This window comes from Pseudorasbora parva, chromosome 3 (assembly GCF_024679245.1).
Source record: "Pseudorasbora parva isolate DD20220531a chromosome 3, ASM2467924v1, whole genome shotgun sequence".
NCBI classification, from domain to species: domain Eukaryota; kingdom Metazoa; phylum Chordata; class Actinopteri; order Cypriniformes; family Gobionidae; genus Pseudorasbora; species Pseudorasbora parva.
In genome coordinates, this window is record NC_090174.1 from 6,929,859 (window position 1) to 6,948,577 (window position 18,719).

Here is an 18,719-nt window from a genome sequence, read left to right on the forward strand (position 1 = left end):
GCTAGCTTAGCTATAATGGGCAGAAATGATTAGGGATCCAAGAACAAAATGCTGGAACCCTATTATATCTTTAGGATTTTCTTATTTGGGGTCTGAGTGTGAACCATGAAACTCTATTGTTTTGAGATTTATTATCGTTAATGTTATTTTTAGCAGCCAAGCACCAAAGCTCGTTATTGTCAGTTTCCTCCTCCTTCTACAATTGAGTCTATAGCAGCCCTTATAACCACTTGAATGAAAGTTATGACATTTGGCACACAGATAGAGGACAGTCTGAACATTGACCACAGCAAATTTAGATTCTCTAACTCAAAACTTCTAGCACCACCAAATGCTAGTATATTCATATCCATCGTCTGTTTTTCAGAAACACCTACTTTTTCAAACTCCTCCTAAACTGTTCCTCCAATTTTCACAAAAAACAAAGCAGATTATGTTGTGGAGAAAAGTCTTCTCAATCTTGGAAAAGTAATGCTCAAGATGCAGAGTTCCAGAAGTCAAAATAAGACTTTACTAGACAAAGCAACAAAGCTGAGATGCCTGCAGTGCATCTGAACATACAGTTTTACCAGTGATCTCATTTGATCTCCCCAACACTTTTGCCACATTTACTTCTTTAATTGACCAGTCTGTTCTCCTTTTAACTATTTTAAAACATAACTAGTTCCCCAAAGTGATTATTCAGTGTTTCCGATTCATTTTTATCAAGAGAACATGTTGAAGGTCACGTGAACCCAAAGAGTAACTTAGTATCAGTGCAGATGTCATCCGTAAGCAACTTCAGCTAAAATCCCATTCTTTCCCATATCCCATAAGGCCTTCAAAGCAGCTCTTGCTTTTATAGTATTCAAAATTTCTTCTGCATTCTATGGATAAATACAATATTTCATCAATTATCTTAAAGGACAACTCCTGTGAGAAATGAACCTAGGAGTAATTAACAGATGGTTACAGAGTAGATCGTTCTCTGGGATGCGTTTTCATGGAAATCTAATGTAAAGAGTTTTATCTTTAAAAACAGATTAGCTTATAACGCTAGTCTATGGGGCACAGGGTAGACACAGGGTGGTAAAATTAAATCGCTAGTTAATACCACTAACAAGGCTCAAAATAGCCTCACACTAACACGGTAGCATAATGAGGGTCCCTACATGCAAACCGAAGCATTGAGAACTTTGTAAGTGAACAAACAGTTTAATAAGAAGATACTTTATAAACATAGTACATTACGCGTTCATGGACAGGCACCATCTTGGAAAACAGTCTCGACGAATCGATCCACGAACGCTGTGCTAAGAGATGAACTGTGACTTGGAATCTCATATGGTCCGTTGTTTCTGGAAGAAAACACTGAACACAACAGAGAAAATAAATAAATAAAAATAAAAATGTCCATGTTATTACATTTCACAAACTTAATTCCTATCGACCAGCTCACTTAGAACAGCGCTCGTAGATCGACTCGTCTAGACTGTTTTCCAAGATGGTGCCTGTCCGTGAACGCGTAAGGCACTGTGTTTATAAAGTGTCTTCTTATTAAACTGTTGTACACTTACAAAGTTCTCAATGCTTCGGTTTGCATGTAGGGACCCTCATTATGCTACCGTGTTAGTGTGAGGCTATTTTGAGCCTTGTTAGTGGTATTAACTAGCGATTTAATTTTACCACGCTGTGTCTACCCTGTGCCCCATAGACTAGCGTTATAAGCTAATCTGTTTTTAAAGATAAAACTCTTTACATTCGATTTTCATGAAAACGCATCCCAGAGAACGATCTACTCTGTAACCATCTGTTAATTACCCCTAGGTTCATTTCTCACCGGAGTTGTCCTTTAAGGGCATGCCAACAAACATTTGAAATAATATTGATTAGTCAAACCATTCTCAAATAACATAAATGAATTTGATAATGAGCACACCTAAATGGATGTTTCTTCTCTATCTTTGCAACACTTTTTAAGAGTAATTATACCAAGCTTGGTGTGTGTTATGGCAACCATGACCTAAGGGTTATGGAAAGTTTTCAAAATATTTTTGATTTGATGAATGTTGTAAATATAATGGTAAAGTTTTTAAAAAGCTGAAAATAAGGATTTTGCCTTTTTATTTTGCATGAATATTATTCTGTTCACTCTTAATGCAGTTCAAAAAGGAGTGTGACAGCCTCAACAGTCAATTGAAGAAGATAAAAATGAGGTAAGCAACTACAGGAAATGTACAGCAATTTTGACTACTGGATACAAGTCCTTGCTTCGTTGTTTTAATATAGGCATTCTGACCCTGTATTGCCGTATAAATCGATGTAGGATGCACACATTCAATCTGTCTTCTGCACAGGGAAAGCACTTTAACAAAAGAGACAGAAAAGGAGAAAGCAGCACTTCAGCAGTCTCTCCAAACACAGAGTGCCTTGATCTCAGAAAAGGACAAAGAATTAAACTCTCTGAGAAATGAGGTAACATCTTTTGGATAACAGTGTACATGTGCAACTTTCAATTTTGCTTAGTTTTGTGTGTGTGTGTGTGTGTGTGTGGTTCTTGCATGCAGATAGCAGGTCTGCGTGACACGACACAGACGCTGCAGTCCAATCTGAAATCACACAAGAGTGAGAACACTCAGCTGCAGGAGCGCCTGAAGGCCCTCGAGAGGAGTCCAGCTGACGTTCAGATCACCAGCAAGGAAGATGACGCCTCAGGTACCATTCCACACATGATTTATGGCTAGCTTAAACCAGCATGTTTCTATTAAATCAGTTATCACGGTTTAAATGCAAAATGAAACAGAGGATAGAGGAATTCAGTAAGACTATAGATTTATTGTAATCTACATGACCAGTTTGCATGTGTGTTTTTACATCCCAACCAGATGATTCTGCCTCAAAAACATTGAGGGAGGCAAAGGAGAATGCTGAGCATCAGGTATGCAGAGTGGACCTTTTTCCCCTCACATGTTTTTTTTGTTTTCTCCAGTCACGAAAGGCATAATTATATTGACACGCCGCTCTTTTGGCCACGGACCTACAAGAGTGTTGCTTAGACAAGCAATTAGGGTGTTTTATTTTTAAATTTGTTCTGTTGTACCTAGAAATTCGTAATTAAAGGAACTGTATGTAAGAAATGTATTTCAGTTAATCCTAAAATGGCCCTCATGTGTCACTAGACATTAATAAATCATGTTCATTCAAACACTTATATGACTGACAACAGTAGTCCGGCCAGGATATTGTCATTTAAAAGTTGTTGTCGCAGCCCTCAACTGATGTTGATGTTGACATGTTGTGTTTTGGCCTGAAGCTCCGCCCTCCACCTATCGACCAATCATGAAGTCAGTAGTGTTTCGGCATCCGGGTTGCCAGATCTGCTCTAGTTACCACAGCTGCAGCTACAAACGTTCCTGCTGATCCTGCAGCCAATCTGGCAACCTCGAGTCAGGGGGAGAGGGAGAGGGATAGTGATTGCAGTACCAGTTTTGGCCACAATCTTACATACACTTCCTTTAAATGATTAATTCTGAATTAAAAGTTGAACAGTTAAATTCAGGGTCCATATGCAGTTTGGAAAAGCGTGAAATTTGTCATGGAAAAAGTCATTTCCAGGTCTGAATAAACGATGGAACAATTCAAATAAGACAGTTGTGTTTCCAGACTTTTCCCCCTATTCAATTTTCTGAAATATAAATAAAGAATATCTAAAAAATATTTTTTTTGAACTGATCATACAAGCAGTGATTTCAGTATTAAACTGATGTGTGAGAGGTGAATATATGCAGGTTATAAAGCGTTTTTGGTTTCTTTTCATAATGCAAGCGCATGCTATCACTTTGAGAGAACCAATGAAAAATGTACTATAATGTACTTTATATACCAAATATGATTCTGTATGAACCAAATATGAAAAGTATAGAATGTTGACATGGAAAATGTGTAGGAGCCCTGAAAATTGTTCTTCTCATTACAATATTTTGGATATTTTTGTTAGATTATTCTCATAAATCATATTACTTTTGTTATCCATTGCAAACTACTTGAAAACGTTTCCTATCAAAAGCATTTAACGGGCTTATCTTGAATTTGTCCATGCTTTTTAATAAAAGTAAAAAACAAAACAAAAGATACTATAGGGATTTATATTACTAGTCATTTACAGATATCTTACATTTTTGTGTGTGAAAACCTACAAAATAGACATCTAATTTTAAAAATTTGAAGTATAGATGCCATAATGTAATCTCTGAGCAACTTCTCTGGGTTTATTGAATCATGTTAATAGACTTTGCTGATTTCTTTTTGGCGAAGGTTCAATTCCTGAACACTGTTATTGTGGACCTTCAGCGGAAGAACGAAGACCTCAAATCTAAACTAGAGAAAATGGCCGAAGCGGCGCTCAATGGAAACGGAGCAACTGAAATGGACACTCATAACAGGTGCTTTTTTATTTATTTAAATCCCAGCATACAATCCCACGGCATTTATATTCATTTTCAGTTAACTTAATTACTAGAATTACTGGTTTTATATTATTTGACTTTGGTTGCAGATTTTGTAGTAAACAAAAGGTCATTTCGTGTACATTTATAAAGGTGTATTCCTAAATTTAAAGAGTGTTACTTTGTGTGTTACCTCTTGATGCCCAACGACCTGACCTTGGGCTTGACGTCACTGTTAACCATGGTATACGTTTGCTATATAGACTACTGTCTAAGAATGATAACAAATCATAGATCATTTGAAGGTTTTATGGATTTAGTGTCAATCTGCGGTGTCTGTTTTACAATATAGATGCCCCAGCAACAGTAATATTGTAATTTGTGTCAGGAGTACAAATGAAAACATGCTACATTAAAACGAGATTTTCGACTTTATAGAAGCGAGGAAGAGAATGATTTCGAATTCTAAAATCGGAGAGCTCTTTGACCCCTCCATAGACAGCAATTTAATTAGCACTTTAAAGGTCCATAAAGGTAGTAAACGCACCGTTAAAATGTGACTCCAGTGGTTCAACCTTAAAGGTGCTGTGGGTGATTCTCTGCAGATTTTTTTTTTTTTTTGTAATGCTGGTTGAACGTCTCCTCATATCCTAAAAGTAATCACTCTGTTAAGCGGTCTTAATGTATTTTTATAATTATATAACATGAAAAATATGTGGAAGGCATAGAACCATAAAATGTTCATTCAATCCTTGCGTTCGGTCTGAATGATCCTATAGCACGTGTTCCCTGTTGGTCAAGTGTGTTTGCATACCACTGCGCATCCAGTTCACGCAGACCTGCCTGTTTACTCAAGTCAGTTTGAGACATCATCAGAGCGAAGCACTCTCTTTGCAGTACCTCTGGCATGCAAGTAATATTATTGCACACTACCTAAACAAACCGAAAACTTGCTGCATCTTATTCCGGTTTTATGTTTTTTTATTTTATTTGGTATGTTGTACTGTTACTAACTGTGCTATAAAGTTTTTGTGCTGTGCGCGTTCATGCTTTCAGGAGGCGTGGCTTTGGATGGCGATGTGCAGGGATGGTGGGGTCGTACGCTTTCAGTGCTATCACGCTAAAGTTAGCATTGACCCAGATCTCCTACAGCACCTTTCATTTTATAAAGCATTGAGAATACTTTTTATGCACAAAAAACAAACCACCCACGGACCGTTGCTGAACGTCTGATGCATATGACGCTTATCTGAAAACACTTCAGGAGTTTCAAAGTCGTCATCTGATTGGTTGAATTCTACAGGATGTCCGCAAGGCATGTGTGTTGCGTTCTTTAAGGGTCTTCCTGGAAACAAATGGCCTGACGACATACCCCCTCATGGAAGAAGAATGCCATTGTGTTGAACAACGTTCTTGAATGAATAATTATTAGAGGCACGCTGGTCTTATATTGAAGGGACATTAATTTTGCATTTTCATGCCCTTTAACATGACACGGAACAAAACAAACTGTGAGTGGTTGCGTTACGTGTCATTTAAATGTCCTCTTGGGGCGAATTTTGGCTATTTAAAGTCGCGAAAGAATCCAGACCTTCTGTCGTCAGTCTGTTGGTACAAGAGTCATGGTACTCACGTAAACGACGGCAGCCAATGGTACGCCGGCGTTCATAACTTGGAAAACGCTGCATTGAATTTACTACGTCAACAGCGTAGGAGACTTGCACAGATGTGAAAAAATAAATTGTTGAAGAAGTTATTTTTGTTTGTTTTTGCGTAAATATAGTATTCCTGTCGCTTCATAAAATTAAGGTTGAACCACTGGAATCACATGGACTATTTTAATGATGTACGGCCTTTCTGGACCTTGAAGGTGCTAATTAAAAAGCTGTCTGTGGAGGGGTCGGAGAGCTCTCAGATTTCATCCGAAAGATCTTCATTTGTGTTCTGAAAATGAATGAAGGTCATGAGGGTGAGAAATGAATGACAGAATTTTAACGTGAACTAAACTTTTAAAAAGATGCTACAAGTATGCTCATACTCCAAAGGGTTTAGAAAAGACAACCATTTGAGTAAATTTTCCTGTTTGGGGCTCAAAAGGGGGCACGTTTCAAAGGTGTTATTTCGCATATATTTGAATCCGCTTGGGTTACCCATGTTTCACCTTGTTCATGCATCATTTTGTCATGTTGATTTGCGAATAAAATATGGTTTTACACAAGTGTATTTGGCTAAAAAGCTGTTAATATACACGTTTGTTACACAATGTCTAAGAGCCTTGTGTTTTCTACTTAGTCATGATGAGCCAATTAAAAAGAAACCCCCTCCACGTCTCTTCTGTGACATATGCGACTGCTTCGACCTACACGACACCGAAGACTGTCCCACCCAGGACCAGATGCTAGATTCCCCGCCGCACACCACCTACCACGGCAGTCCCAACGACGAACGGCCTTACTGTGACATCTGTGAGGTCTTCGGCCACTGGACAGATTCCTGCAATGACGATCAAACTTTCTAGGGTTTTTCTACCATGATCCCGCAGCATTTATACTTGCAATACTATGCCTTGAATCAAGCGGTGCACAAAAGACTATTGTGAGTTTGTGTGGTTTTTCACTTGTGTGTTTACCACCATATAAGCCTAAGCCTTTCAGTCACTTTAAAGCAAGCATCAATGGTTTACTCAGTGGCAATTTTACCTGCCTTAATTGCACTGAATGACCGTTCGGAGGAAAAAGTATCTTGCAGTGAATGCTCGTTCTTTATATGGTCAACCAGGAAATGTGGAATTGAGGTTCTCTCTTTAAAGGTCTTTAAACTTCAGTGTTGACCTCTAGTGGAAGGGAGGCTTGACTTCTCAACAGCCTTTCACATGTCACAGAGTTTGGATACTGTAAGAGAAGTTAATAAGTTATTCTAGGATTGTGAAAATTACATTATTTCTCAACAAAAAGGAGTAAATATGTCCGGTTCAATCACTTATCTTTCAGGATGACTGTTAGGAAAACGTTTGCCCAAAAAGAATTTGGGGGGAGCAAATAACCATCACATTATGATGACAAATAACCATCATCTTACTGTATTTATTACTTTATTACAAGTTGTGGAGATCTGGAATGTATGAACGGGGGGTTGTTTTCAGTTTTCGTTAACGTCAGTTTTCCAGGTTGTCTGTGAGACATTTATTTGTATAAAGGTCAAATGGGGCATATCTTATGGAAAGAAACTTCATAAAATATCTTTTAAGTGCAAAAAAAAAATCTATGTTGTGTTATATGTTAATTCTAATGTGCTGCTTGAAAAAATGTGTGTATGGCCCTGAAGAACTTCCTGAACTGTCTATAGGAAATGTAGGGCTATTTGGCTCTTCTCCAAGCCAGACATTGTTTTTCAAAATCAAACTGCCTGATAAACGAAGCAGTGAGTCACAATAAATATCGTTTTCAAATAAAATTGTCTTGTTGTCAATCATGAGTGAATGTATTTCCCAAGCATTTTTTTCCTCTTATGTATCGAACTAACCACGCGGTAAAGGTCAAGCACCTCTTGATCGACAGTAAACCAGAAATCTCTTTTTTCAATGGCATTATACTGAATATAATTTACTGTAGCAATACCGTTGATATTAAAGTATTTTTTTCTTTTTTTAAGTTTGCATTTCTTTAATAAGAACTAAAAATCACGAGATTAATGTATTGCATTGTTTTGTTTTGGTTTTAGGTTCAAATTAGTTCAAAATAATTCAAATTTACTAATAATTCAAAGTTCTGACTAGTTCAGAATTCATTCCATGAATCTTCGTTGAACAATTACATAGAATTTTGCTGTTGTTACGGCTCAGGCATTGACTATGTATGGAATTAATGTCTCTGCCATGGAATAAAAAGAAAAAGAATAGAAGATAATTGTGACTTTCTCACAATTCTGACTTTATATCCCAGCATATATATAATTATAAAGTCCAATTCTGAGGGAAAAAAAGACTATAGAGATATAAAAGAATTTATATCTCACAATTTTGACATTTAAAGGAACTGTATTTAAGAAATGTATTTCAATTGATCATAAAATGGCCCTGATATGTCACTAGACATTAATAAATCATGTTAATTTCAAATACTTATATCACTGAAAACAGTAGTCCAGCCAGGATATTGTCATTTAAAAGTTGTTGTTGCAGCCCTCAACTGATGTTGACATGTTTTGTTTTGGCCTGAAGCTCCGCCCTCCACCTATCGACCAATCATGAAGTCAGTAGTATTTCGGCATCCAGGTTGCCAGATCTGCTCTAGTTACCACAGCGGCAGCTACAAATGTTCCTGCTGATCCTGCAGCCAATCTGGCAACCTCGAGTCAGGGGGAGAGGGATATTGATTGCTGTACCAGTTTTGACCACAAACTTACATACACTTCCTTTAACTCACAATTGCAAGTTTCTTCCATGCAATCCTGAGAAAAACTTACTTTTTCTTACTGTTGGACAAAAACACTTAAAATGTCAGCAATAGCAAACAACAAAAATCCAACAATGCTGATAAACAAAATCAAGTCCTGTCAATTCACACCGCCAACAAAACAAATGCCAACAAACAAGTTGGCTGTTGGATTCAGAATTTTATGAAAATAACTATCATGTTCACACTGCCCCGAAAGACACCAGAAAATGCTAATTGAACATGTTCGGGTGAAAACAAACCGTGACCAACGTCGATACCGGTCTGTCAAAACCCAACAAACGTGTTCGTTGGCGTTTGTGCAGTATGAAGTGCCCTCACTCCAGTAAATGTGACATCAGAGTTGATCATTTATTTAAATAAAAATAAATTATTAACCAATAATTGTTAAAAGAAAGAAAAAAGAGTATAGGCTACAGATATTTTATAACAAATACTGCAATATTTGGTAACACTTTATTTTACAGTGTAATTTACGTTACATATAGGCACTATAGTAGCCTAATAACTATTAATTATGCATAATTACAAGCAACTAAACCAAACCAAATGCTAATCCTAATTATATAGTAAGTATATATAGTTACGTACTTAATATTACGCAGTACTTAAAGCCACTAAAAATTAAATGTAATTTTTCACCAATAGAAATAGCTTATTCAAAACAAAGGCATAGCTTGATGACACCTTGATTTGGCAGAGCTTTTATTTAGCCGCAGATGAGCGCTTCAGCTTCTTCCGCTCATGTTTATGTGGTATGTGAGGAAACGCAGCGCTGTTTCATCATATTAGAAATATTTGATTGTGTGAAAGAGATTCTATAATGCCATAATGCGTTTGCTCGGTGGCTACTATGAGACACTTGTTCACACTGCAGTGAGCTAGATCGATATGAGGCATGGTAAAATATGGTACTCACAGTAAATCAAGATTTAGACAATAAGACTATGTTGAGCTTTCCTATATAACAATGAATAATTCCCTTTCAGTCAGTCATGTTCAAGATGATGTTGACTTCACCAACGTTTTGGGATCCTAATACATCGGTGACATCGATGTAACCTCCGTTCCTGGTTAAAATTGCTTATTTGTCTGGATTTAAACATTGTTGGAAACATTTAATGTAAGTACATAAGTCAACAAAATATATAACACTGTTCTAGTGTTTTTTTGGATATTTGAATCCATAAATCTTTTATATTGTGCCTTTAAATGTATAATTAGTGTCTCAAGACACCTTACAATAAATGTAATAAAATATTACATAAAAAAAAAAAAGATTGGTCCATTTTGATTTCATGGTGACTTTTACCTGTCCTAACGACATCTCACCATCAGATTCCGCTGTTTTGTATATGGATGCCTGACTACCACCAATGTATCTTATGGATGGGAACATATAGATAAATGCTAATTTAAAAGGAAAACAGTGTATAGTTCTCTGTGCTCTATTTTCAGGGGTTTTCAATGCCAAGGACCCCCCCAAATATGATGAACCTTTTATGAGGGACCACCTTCCTAAAATCCATCTATTTGTATGGAAAAAACATTTAAACTGTTAGATAAATAGTAACCGCATATTGTTTCAAAACTTGGCTATACGTAGGCTAGTTGGATGTACAAACCTGAAGAACTTTTTCCATTAAAAAATATTTGAGCATACGGCAATAAAGGAGAGAAAAATTTAGAAAGTAGATTTTAACCCCTTTTGCTTTGTCTTTTTATACTCTGAAATCTTCTGGGGACCCATCCCTAACATTCTGAAGGACATCTGGGGGTCTCTTGTTCTAAAACCCCTGCTCTATTTTATTAGAGTTCACGTTCTGCATCTTATTTTTCAACGCCTGTCCAGCGTGCTTAATTTTATCATTTTGCAGCGATATTGCTTTGATATTTTTTTTCATATGTATGCCAGGAACTAACACTTAATTACATTTAAAATGTAGTTTTTAGTCAAATATCCTGATATTTGAATGTGGTGCCAAACGCCCCCCAGAGGAAGACACGCTTAAACCCACCGGAAGTCGTTGTTTAGCTCCACCCCTCGCATCCGCCCATGTCCTGCTACTACATGGGAAGGCGGGCGAATTTGAAAGAGGAGCGGATTCGTTTACATCCAATAATAAGGCGTTATTTTATTTTATTTACTTGTTTGTTATTATCCTACATGACATTGACTAGTGTAAGTAACGCGAAGGTACAGCTCTGTTAGTATAAATGCTACATTGCTGTTGTGATTGTCCCATTGAAAGTGTCTCGTGTGTTCATAGTGTTAGTTAGCTAACGTTAGCCGCAGTTTCTGGATCTGGATTGTCTTGCAAGATGAGCAACACAAATACTCGATCAACGTCGAGGAAAAGCAGCGATCAAATCAGAAGTGGGTGTTAAATTTTTACTCTGTTACTCATAACATTTGGTCTTTTTTTAAACAGGCTTGCTGTCTTATGTAACGTTATGCCGTATGGGATACGTTAAATAAACAGAGGCTTTATGATACTATTTAAAATTATTTATTTTGTGTTAGGTGTGTCTTTTTAAAACACAAATATTGTTCTTTGTACCCAGAGTCAAATGGAAAGAGTCCAGTACGAAGGAGGTCCAGCAGGTTGTCTGCAAATGATGAAAATCTGGCCTCTAATGTTGTGGTGAGTTCACTCAATAATACTAAGACAACGTCTATATGTGACCCTGGGCCACAAACTAGTCATAGGGTAGACTTTTAGAAATTGAGATTTATACATCATTATGAAAGTTGAATAACTAATGGTTTTCATTGATGCATGTTTTTTTATGATTGGGCAATATCTGGCTGAGATAACTTACAAGTATTGAAAAATCGGGAATCTGAGGTTTTAAAAAATCTAAATATTGAGAAAATGTCTTTAGAGTTGTCCAAATTAAGTTCTTTGTCAGCTATATTACTACAATAATAGATTTTTTGATATATTAAAGGTAGGAAATTTACAAAATATATTCATGGAACATGTTCTTCAATTAATATCCTAATGATGTTTGGCATAAAAGAAAAATAGATAATTCTGACCCACTCAATGTATTGTTGGCTATTGCCACAAATATAGTATATTAGTATAGTATATACCCGTGATGACTGGTTTTGTGGTCCAGGGTCACACATATGACTGAAAACATGCAATTGTCAAACATAAATATTTGACATATTTCATATTAGCTTCTCACCAGAAGTTACAAAGAACAGAAATGTCAGGATTAAACTGATAGTTCACACAAAATTTTTAATTCTGTCTTATTTACTCACACCCAAGTTGTTCTAAAGTCAAACCTTTATGATTTTCTTCTGCTGGAGACAAAAGAATGTATTTTGAAGAATATAGGTAACCAAACAGTTGATGGGCCCTTTGACTTAAGTATAGTATGGTTCAGCAAAAGAAGGAAATTCTTTAAATAAAAAAACATTATTTAAGTAAATTAGTCAATTGTAAATTTTCAGCAATCTCATATATCACAAATTCATCAGACTCTTCTGATTAATTCCATAATTTTTTTCCAAGATTAAATAAGGATTTGTAAACATTTGTATGTCTGTAATGTTCATACTTAAATGATTGATTTTCTTTAAAATGTAAAGTGCTTTATAAATAAAATGTATTATTATTTTGAATAATGTTGTCATAAGAGCGTAAATTATATACTTTTTTAAAACATTGACACGTCACGTTTAATTCCAGAAATGTTTATCAAAGATTGTTTGCTTTATCTACTTGAGCAACTTAAAGTAAAGTGACACTGAATTAGTGAAGAATCATTTCTACATAGCCCATTAAAGTTTTAACAATGTAGAGACAATAATTATAAATTAATAGTTTAATTTATTAGTACTTTATCACTGTATACTTATTATAAATTGCTAATGAAAGGATTAGTTCATGTAAAAAAGATAATTTCCTGATAATTTACTCACCCCCATCTCATCCAAGGTGTTCTTGTCTTTCTTTCTTCAGCCAAAAATAATTTTTTTGTGAAGAAAATATTCCAGGATTTTTCTCCACACAATGGACTTCAATGGTCCAACTCAATGCAGTTTCAAAGGAAGGGCCACAGAGACTGCACGATCCCAGCTGAGGAATAGGGTCTTATCTAGCGAAGCTATCGGTCACTTTCAAGAAAAAATGTATATACTTTTTAACCATGAATGCTCAAATTCAGTGTTGTGATTCTTCACTGTGTGTGGCGTCATCACGTTGGTCACGTCCATGACATACGTGGAAGAACCGACCCAGTGTTAAAATAAAACATGCAAAGACTAACACCCTTTACAAAAATAAAGGTAAAACTATGATGTGGGTGATTTTGAAGTTGGAGGAGAACATGAGATGGAGTTTTTACTGCACTGGGTCTGTCCTTCCACGCAACTCACGTGTGACCTTTCCGGATTGATGACGTCATGCCCTGAATAATCACTATATTGAAGTGCATTTGTGGTTAAAAAGTGTGTATGTATATATATATATATATATATAATATTTTCTTTTCTTTTTTTTCTTCTTGAAATTGACTGATGTAAGAACATATAGAAGACCCTATTCCTTAGCTGGTATTGTGCAGAGCCTCTGAAGCCCTTCCTTCAACCTGTTTGTTGCCATTGAAGTCCGTTATGTGGAGGAAAATCCTTGAAAGTTTTCCTTAATCTTATTTATTTCCATTTGAAGAAAAAAAGGCATGAACATCTTGGATAAGATGGGTGCGAGCAAACTATTAGGACATTTTCATTTTGAAGTGAACTAATCTTTGAAACATGCAAGAGTAAACTTGGTTGTTTAGCTCTCTATAATGGATGTGTAATATGCCTTTCACTTTTAAGGCTCCACCTGTGGCTGTGAAACGCTCCATCACTGTTAGGAAGATTGCACCCAGGAAAACTCAGGTAATTCTGACAAACCCAACTTCATGCTTATGATTATTTTGGACTGTACCTCCAATACATAATGTTATCATTTGGAAATGTTCTTCAAGGCCCTGTCTGAGAGTAACAAGGAGAATGTGGAACATTCATCATCTGAAGTGCCAACAAAGCTGTCCAAAGTCTTGACATCATCCCCAGCTGTAGCAACAGTGCCCAAAACCACTGTCCTCTCACCCATCCTGCCTCCTTCATCGCCATCTTCTCAGGCCAAAGAATCAGAGCAGGACCCCGTTTGGTCGCAAAAAGTGCGGCGCTCCTACAGTCGCCTGAGTATGGGCGACAAGTCCTTTGAAATCCCCAAATCCCTGCCTGCACCTTCCTCTTCTCCTAACAACCGAGAGACCCTGTTTGGTTTTGAGAGGCTGCAGACACCAGAGGTGATGCGTAAAACTGAGAGGTCTAGAATTGCTCCTCTGGGCTCTGCGTCCTTCTCTGTGGGTTCGTTCAACATCTCCGCTGCTGATGACAGTGCCTCCAACCCTCCAGAAGTTGATCCAAACATCCCTGGTGTTTGTCTGGGAAAGAAGACGACCAGGAGGAAGCGCGTACAACAGATAAAGGTGAGAGTGAGTCGGGGATGGATGTGGCGATTATTATGGAAGCTAAATTCTATCACAGTATAAATGTATAAAGAATGTTGCTTTATGGTTGCAAAGTTTCTAGAAAGTCTTCTGAATTTTCGGAAATTTTCTGGGATTTATCGGAAATGTACTGAATATTTACAGCCCTTTTGCAACCCTAGGTTGTTGTGATATTATAAACTTGGGATTGTGCGGGATATGAATTCAGGTTTGCAAAAGATATAGAAGACAGGGTTGCGTAGGATATGAATTTAGGATTGAGCAAGATATGAAGAAAAAGTCAAAATTGCAATATGTAGTGTCACATAATTCTGAGACAAAAAGTCTGGATTATGAGACGACAACTCAAAATTGTGAGAAAAATATATTCCATGGTGGAAACAAGTTTCCATAAGATAAAGCATCTCATTTAGTCATGTGCCGATTTTCGGTAATTCGATATACCACGATAATGAATATGCACGATATTGTTCTCGTGGGACAATATCGTAAATAATAATTTATTAACAATTATTAAATATTTTATAATGCACTCAAGAATACTTTGCCCATCAACCGTATAAATGCTCAACACCGCTGTATTCTGCGTCAAAGGGACACACGCTCAGATGTAAATGAGAAGCACATGAACAAGTGAAGGAGACGCGCTAATGAAGTGCCGCTCAGTGACAGCAGAGGGCGCTGATGAACTGCAGAATGCAGCAGTTACCCCGGAAACCCAGCAAACAAAAGCAACATCTAGTGAAGTTTTTAAAGCAGCACTTGGCAACTTTTGCTCTCGGGGTCCCCCTACAGTTGGGAAAAAATAATGTCCTCAACCACTGTCGTAAGCTCTGTCATCCTACAACAGGGGATGCCATCGCGCGTGCATTTGTTGACATGACAACCCTGATAGCCCTGAACTAGTGATGCGCGGGTCGTCTCATAACCCACGGACCCCGTGGGTTATGAAGGTTGAAAAGTTACCTAGTGCTGATTTAAAACAGCCATTCGTTTTTTTGTAATCTCATTGTTCATCACAGCACCAAATACTTAATACTTAACAGGCTATTTATTTTCAAACTTAAACATTGTTTTAATCTGGACTACAACATGCTCTAATGATTAGAATTTTTTGGAATATTTGTCCAAAAACATACAAAATGTTAATTCATTATTACCAAACTGACAATGAAAAATACTTATAAAGAATTAATTATTCTAGGTAATGTTAATTTCTTAGTTACTGTTTAATAACAAAATAACTTTTTAATGGACCTAAGATAAAACTAACAATGATCAGTATTTCTTAGCTAACATTACCAAAAACATTATACTTTCTGTAACAAATGTAGCTATTGCTCAGTCTTTGTTAATGCATTAAATAATGAGACCTTATATTAATTTGTAACCTGTTGTTCTTTATGGCCTTATTCTTTTGCACTTTAATCTGTTTGAAAATTTTACTTTTACAGCTCTGAAAAAAATCAAGAGACCACTTAACATTGATTTCTCATACTTTTTTCCACAGCTGTATATATTTCTGGTGCATTGTATTATTGTATTTAAACATTCAGTTATTTTTGTAATTACAAAAATCGTTCTTAAAGCTGTTATGCTATGACAAAACATTTTTTGCAACTTATTTCAATATCGTGATAACGTATACCGCGATAAAAGCTTCAGCAATTAATCGGCACATGCCTAATCTCATTTAATTCATATTTCACCAAATGGAATTTCATAAATGACTTTCGCTTATTAAACACTTTTTGTTTATTACCAATGATCCATTTGAATTTTCTTCTTTCTCTTTCAGATGTCGGAGTTGGATGTTCTTGCGGCAAAGATGAATGCAGAGTTTGAGGAAGCTGAAAGTTTTGATCTGTTTGTTGAATGAACTTCCAAAAAGAGCCTCAAGTGCTCAGGACATTTTCAGGACACGTCGTACTTTACAACTCATAGGTTAATTATTTTTCATTACGCTTACTGCCCTCTGTTCCCGCTTGCAAAATCTTAAACCGATTAACTAAAGTGTGTTTTAAGAGATCAAACGAATGTAGTTTTGTTGTTCTTATATCATTTATTTCACAATGATACTGTCATCCATTCTGAGATTTCACCGTTAAAAAAACACATTGTTGAAGGTGGTCTTTCTTTGTTTATTTCAATGTTTCTCATATTAGATGGATCAGTTTGTATAAAAATAATTTAGCCCATAGCTCTTTTTTTTGTCACGTTTCACAACTGTAGTAGTCAAATGTTTTAATAAATAGTATTTTGGAGGAGTAAAACTTTTAAAGTCACATTTAAAAGTGTGCGTTCTGTTGTAAAGAGTTTTTCCTCAGATCCTCTGGCAGCAGAAGGAATGATCACTGGGTCATGCTTTTGTCATACATTTATATTCATAAATTATGCCTGGCTTAAATTCCATGAAGCCTCATTTACTTTGAAACTTTATTCAACTTTGAAATGATAGTGGAGTAGTTGTGCTATAGATATTTTAAATGTTTTTTAGATATATAGACATTTACAGGAAACAAATACCAGTGGAAAACCGTCTGCGTCAGCAATCACTTCATGTCCTGTTCCTGTGCCTCACCACTAGAGCGAGCACTTGCTCATCAATGCCTTCATATGTTCATCTATTGTTTATGTGTACATTTTCAGAGCATTTGTTTTGCTGTATATCAGAGGTTGTGTACATTGAGCAGCATGTCAACACAATCCATCCATAATCCACCAATAATGGACCCTGACGGCTCTATAAAAGGGAAGTTGAAGAGCTATTTACATGCTGAAATCAGATATTACACTGATTGAGCTATCCATATATTTTTAAAATAAATTCTTATTTAACATGGTGTTTTGTTGTCAGCTCTTTTATGTAATGAGAGGAAAATAATTTTGACTTTAATAGTTGAGACCAAGACCATCACACAGTTTGGTTACACTCTTTTCCAATGGGTCACTTAGACATTCTACTAACTATAAGTAACTTTACAAATACATTTCAAGAAAACTCTCGTTAGAGTATACTTATGGTTATTAGAATAAGATGATATACTTGCAAAGTTACTTATAGTGAGTAGAATGTCTAAAGTGAACTATCAAAATAGTGTTACCCAAATAATTATTGTGCAATCTAGCAACTGAACATGCTTGACTGAGCTAGAACACATTTAGCCTACATCTTGGTTAGGGCAATTTTGTATTTTAATTGAATAATGTAATTTTCGTTGGGACAGATAAATCCAATCTGCCTGTGCAACAGTAATCATTGATGTGTGAATAGTTCCTGAAGACATGCTGGCAATGAAATCATTGTCCTTGTGTGCAATCTGGCATTATATAATAAGGAAGTTGATAGGAAATAATCGTCCTTATCTGGCTTGTCATCCAGGGCTCAGCTGTGTTTGGGTCTGTGTACATTTGTTTTTTTTTCTGAAGGTTAAATCTCATTGCGGTATGACATTGATTATGATTGTGTGTCTGACCAGTGTTACACAATTGTTCATTGATTGTCTCTAGCACGAAATGGAATGAACGAATAGGAAACACACCATACACACAAACACTAGAGAGCTGCCCATACACTTATAATAGGATTTTTCTTATGATGCTGGCTTCTATTTAAGCAAAAAAAAAAGTTGTTTTGGGATCTTCTGAATATAGTCAGAGTTGAAAATTGTCTTTCATCTACGACAACATTGAAAAAAGTTTTTAATTTGAAACAATTCTACTCAGAAATTGCCAGTAGCGTTCAAAAATAATAAAGAAACATGCAGCAACGTCAAATACATTAAAGTAAAAACATATTCCAGTAATGTAGCTGTAATGTAGCCATGAGGGTGCCCAATCTGACCCCTGTCCACCGCTGAAAGCACCAACCGTGGCATGTGAGCATCAGAACTGGACCACGGAGCAATGAAAGAAAGCGGCCTTGCCTGATGAATCACGTTTTCTTACATCACGTGGATGGCCGGGTGCATGTGCGTCACTTATCTGGGGAACACATGGCCCCAGGATGCACTATGGGAAGAAGGCAAGCCAGCGGAGGCAGTGTGGTGCTTTGGGCAATGTTCTGCTGGGAAAACTTGGGTGCTGCCATCAATGTTGATGTTATTTTGACACGTACCACCTACCTAAGCGTTGTTGTAGATCATGTACGTGGGATGTGCTGAACAGACAGATCCGACCCATTCAGAACCCACCTTGCAACTTACAGGACTTAAAGTATCTGCTGCTAACATCCTGGTGCCACTGCCACATACCACAGCACAACTTCTAGTGGAGTCCATCCCTCAATACCAATTTTACATAAATTTAAGTGTATTGA

At 36.5% G+C, this 18,719-nt stretch overlaps 2 protein-coding genes across 5 annotated transcripts in view; both read left to right on the forward strand.

Annotated features, from left to right (window-relative positions):
• clip1a (CAP-GLY domain containing linker protein 1a) overlaps window positions 1-7,877 on the forward strand; it is a 57,919-nt gene extending 50,042 nt beyond the window's left edge. For all 4 annotated transcript variants that reach the window (XM_067437709.1, XM_067437712.1, XM_067437713.1 and 1 more), the window contains 6 exons: window positions 2,143-2,195; window positions 2,337-2,454; window positions 2,547-2,694; window positions 2,865-2,917; window positions 4,294-4,421; window positions 6,717-7,877. In XM_067437709.1, coding sequence (XP_067293810.1) covers window positions 2,143-2,195; window positions 2,337-2,454; window positions 2,547-2,694; window positions 2,865-2,917; window positions 4,294-4,421; window positions 6,717-6,942 — 726 coding nt within the window. In that variant the 3' untranslated portion in view covers window positions 6,943-7,877. The remainder of the gene's footprint in view (window positions 1-2,142; window positions 2,196-2,336; window positions 2,455-2,546; window positions 2,695-2,864; window positions 2,918-4,293; window positions 4,422-6,716) is intronic.
• Window positions 7,878-10,906: 3,029 nt separating this feature from the next.
• On the forward strand, window positions 10,907-17,244 carry cdca5 (cell division cycle associated 5). The gene is made up of 6 exons (XM_067439918.1): window positions 10,907-11,060; window positions 11,149-11,255; window positions 11,444-11,523; window positions 13,719-13,781; window positions 13,871-14,380; window positions 16,200-17,244. Exons 2-6 carry the CDS (start codon window positions 11,201-11,203, stop codon window positions 16,278-16,280), a joined length of 789 nt encoding a protein of 262 aa, XP_067296019.1. The 5' UTR covers window positions 10,907-11,060; window positions 11,149-11,200; the 3' UTR covers window positions 16,281-17,244.
• The last annotated feature ends 1,475 nt before the right edge of the window (window positions 17,245-18,719 follow it).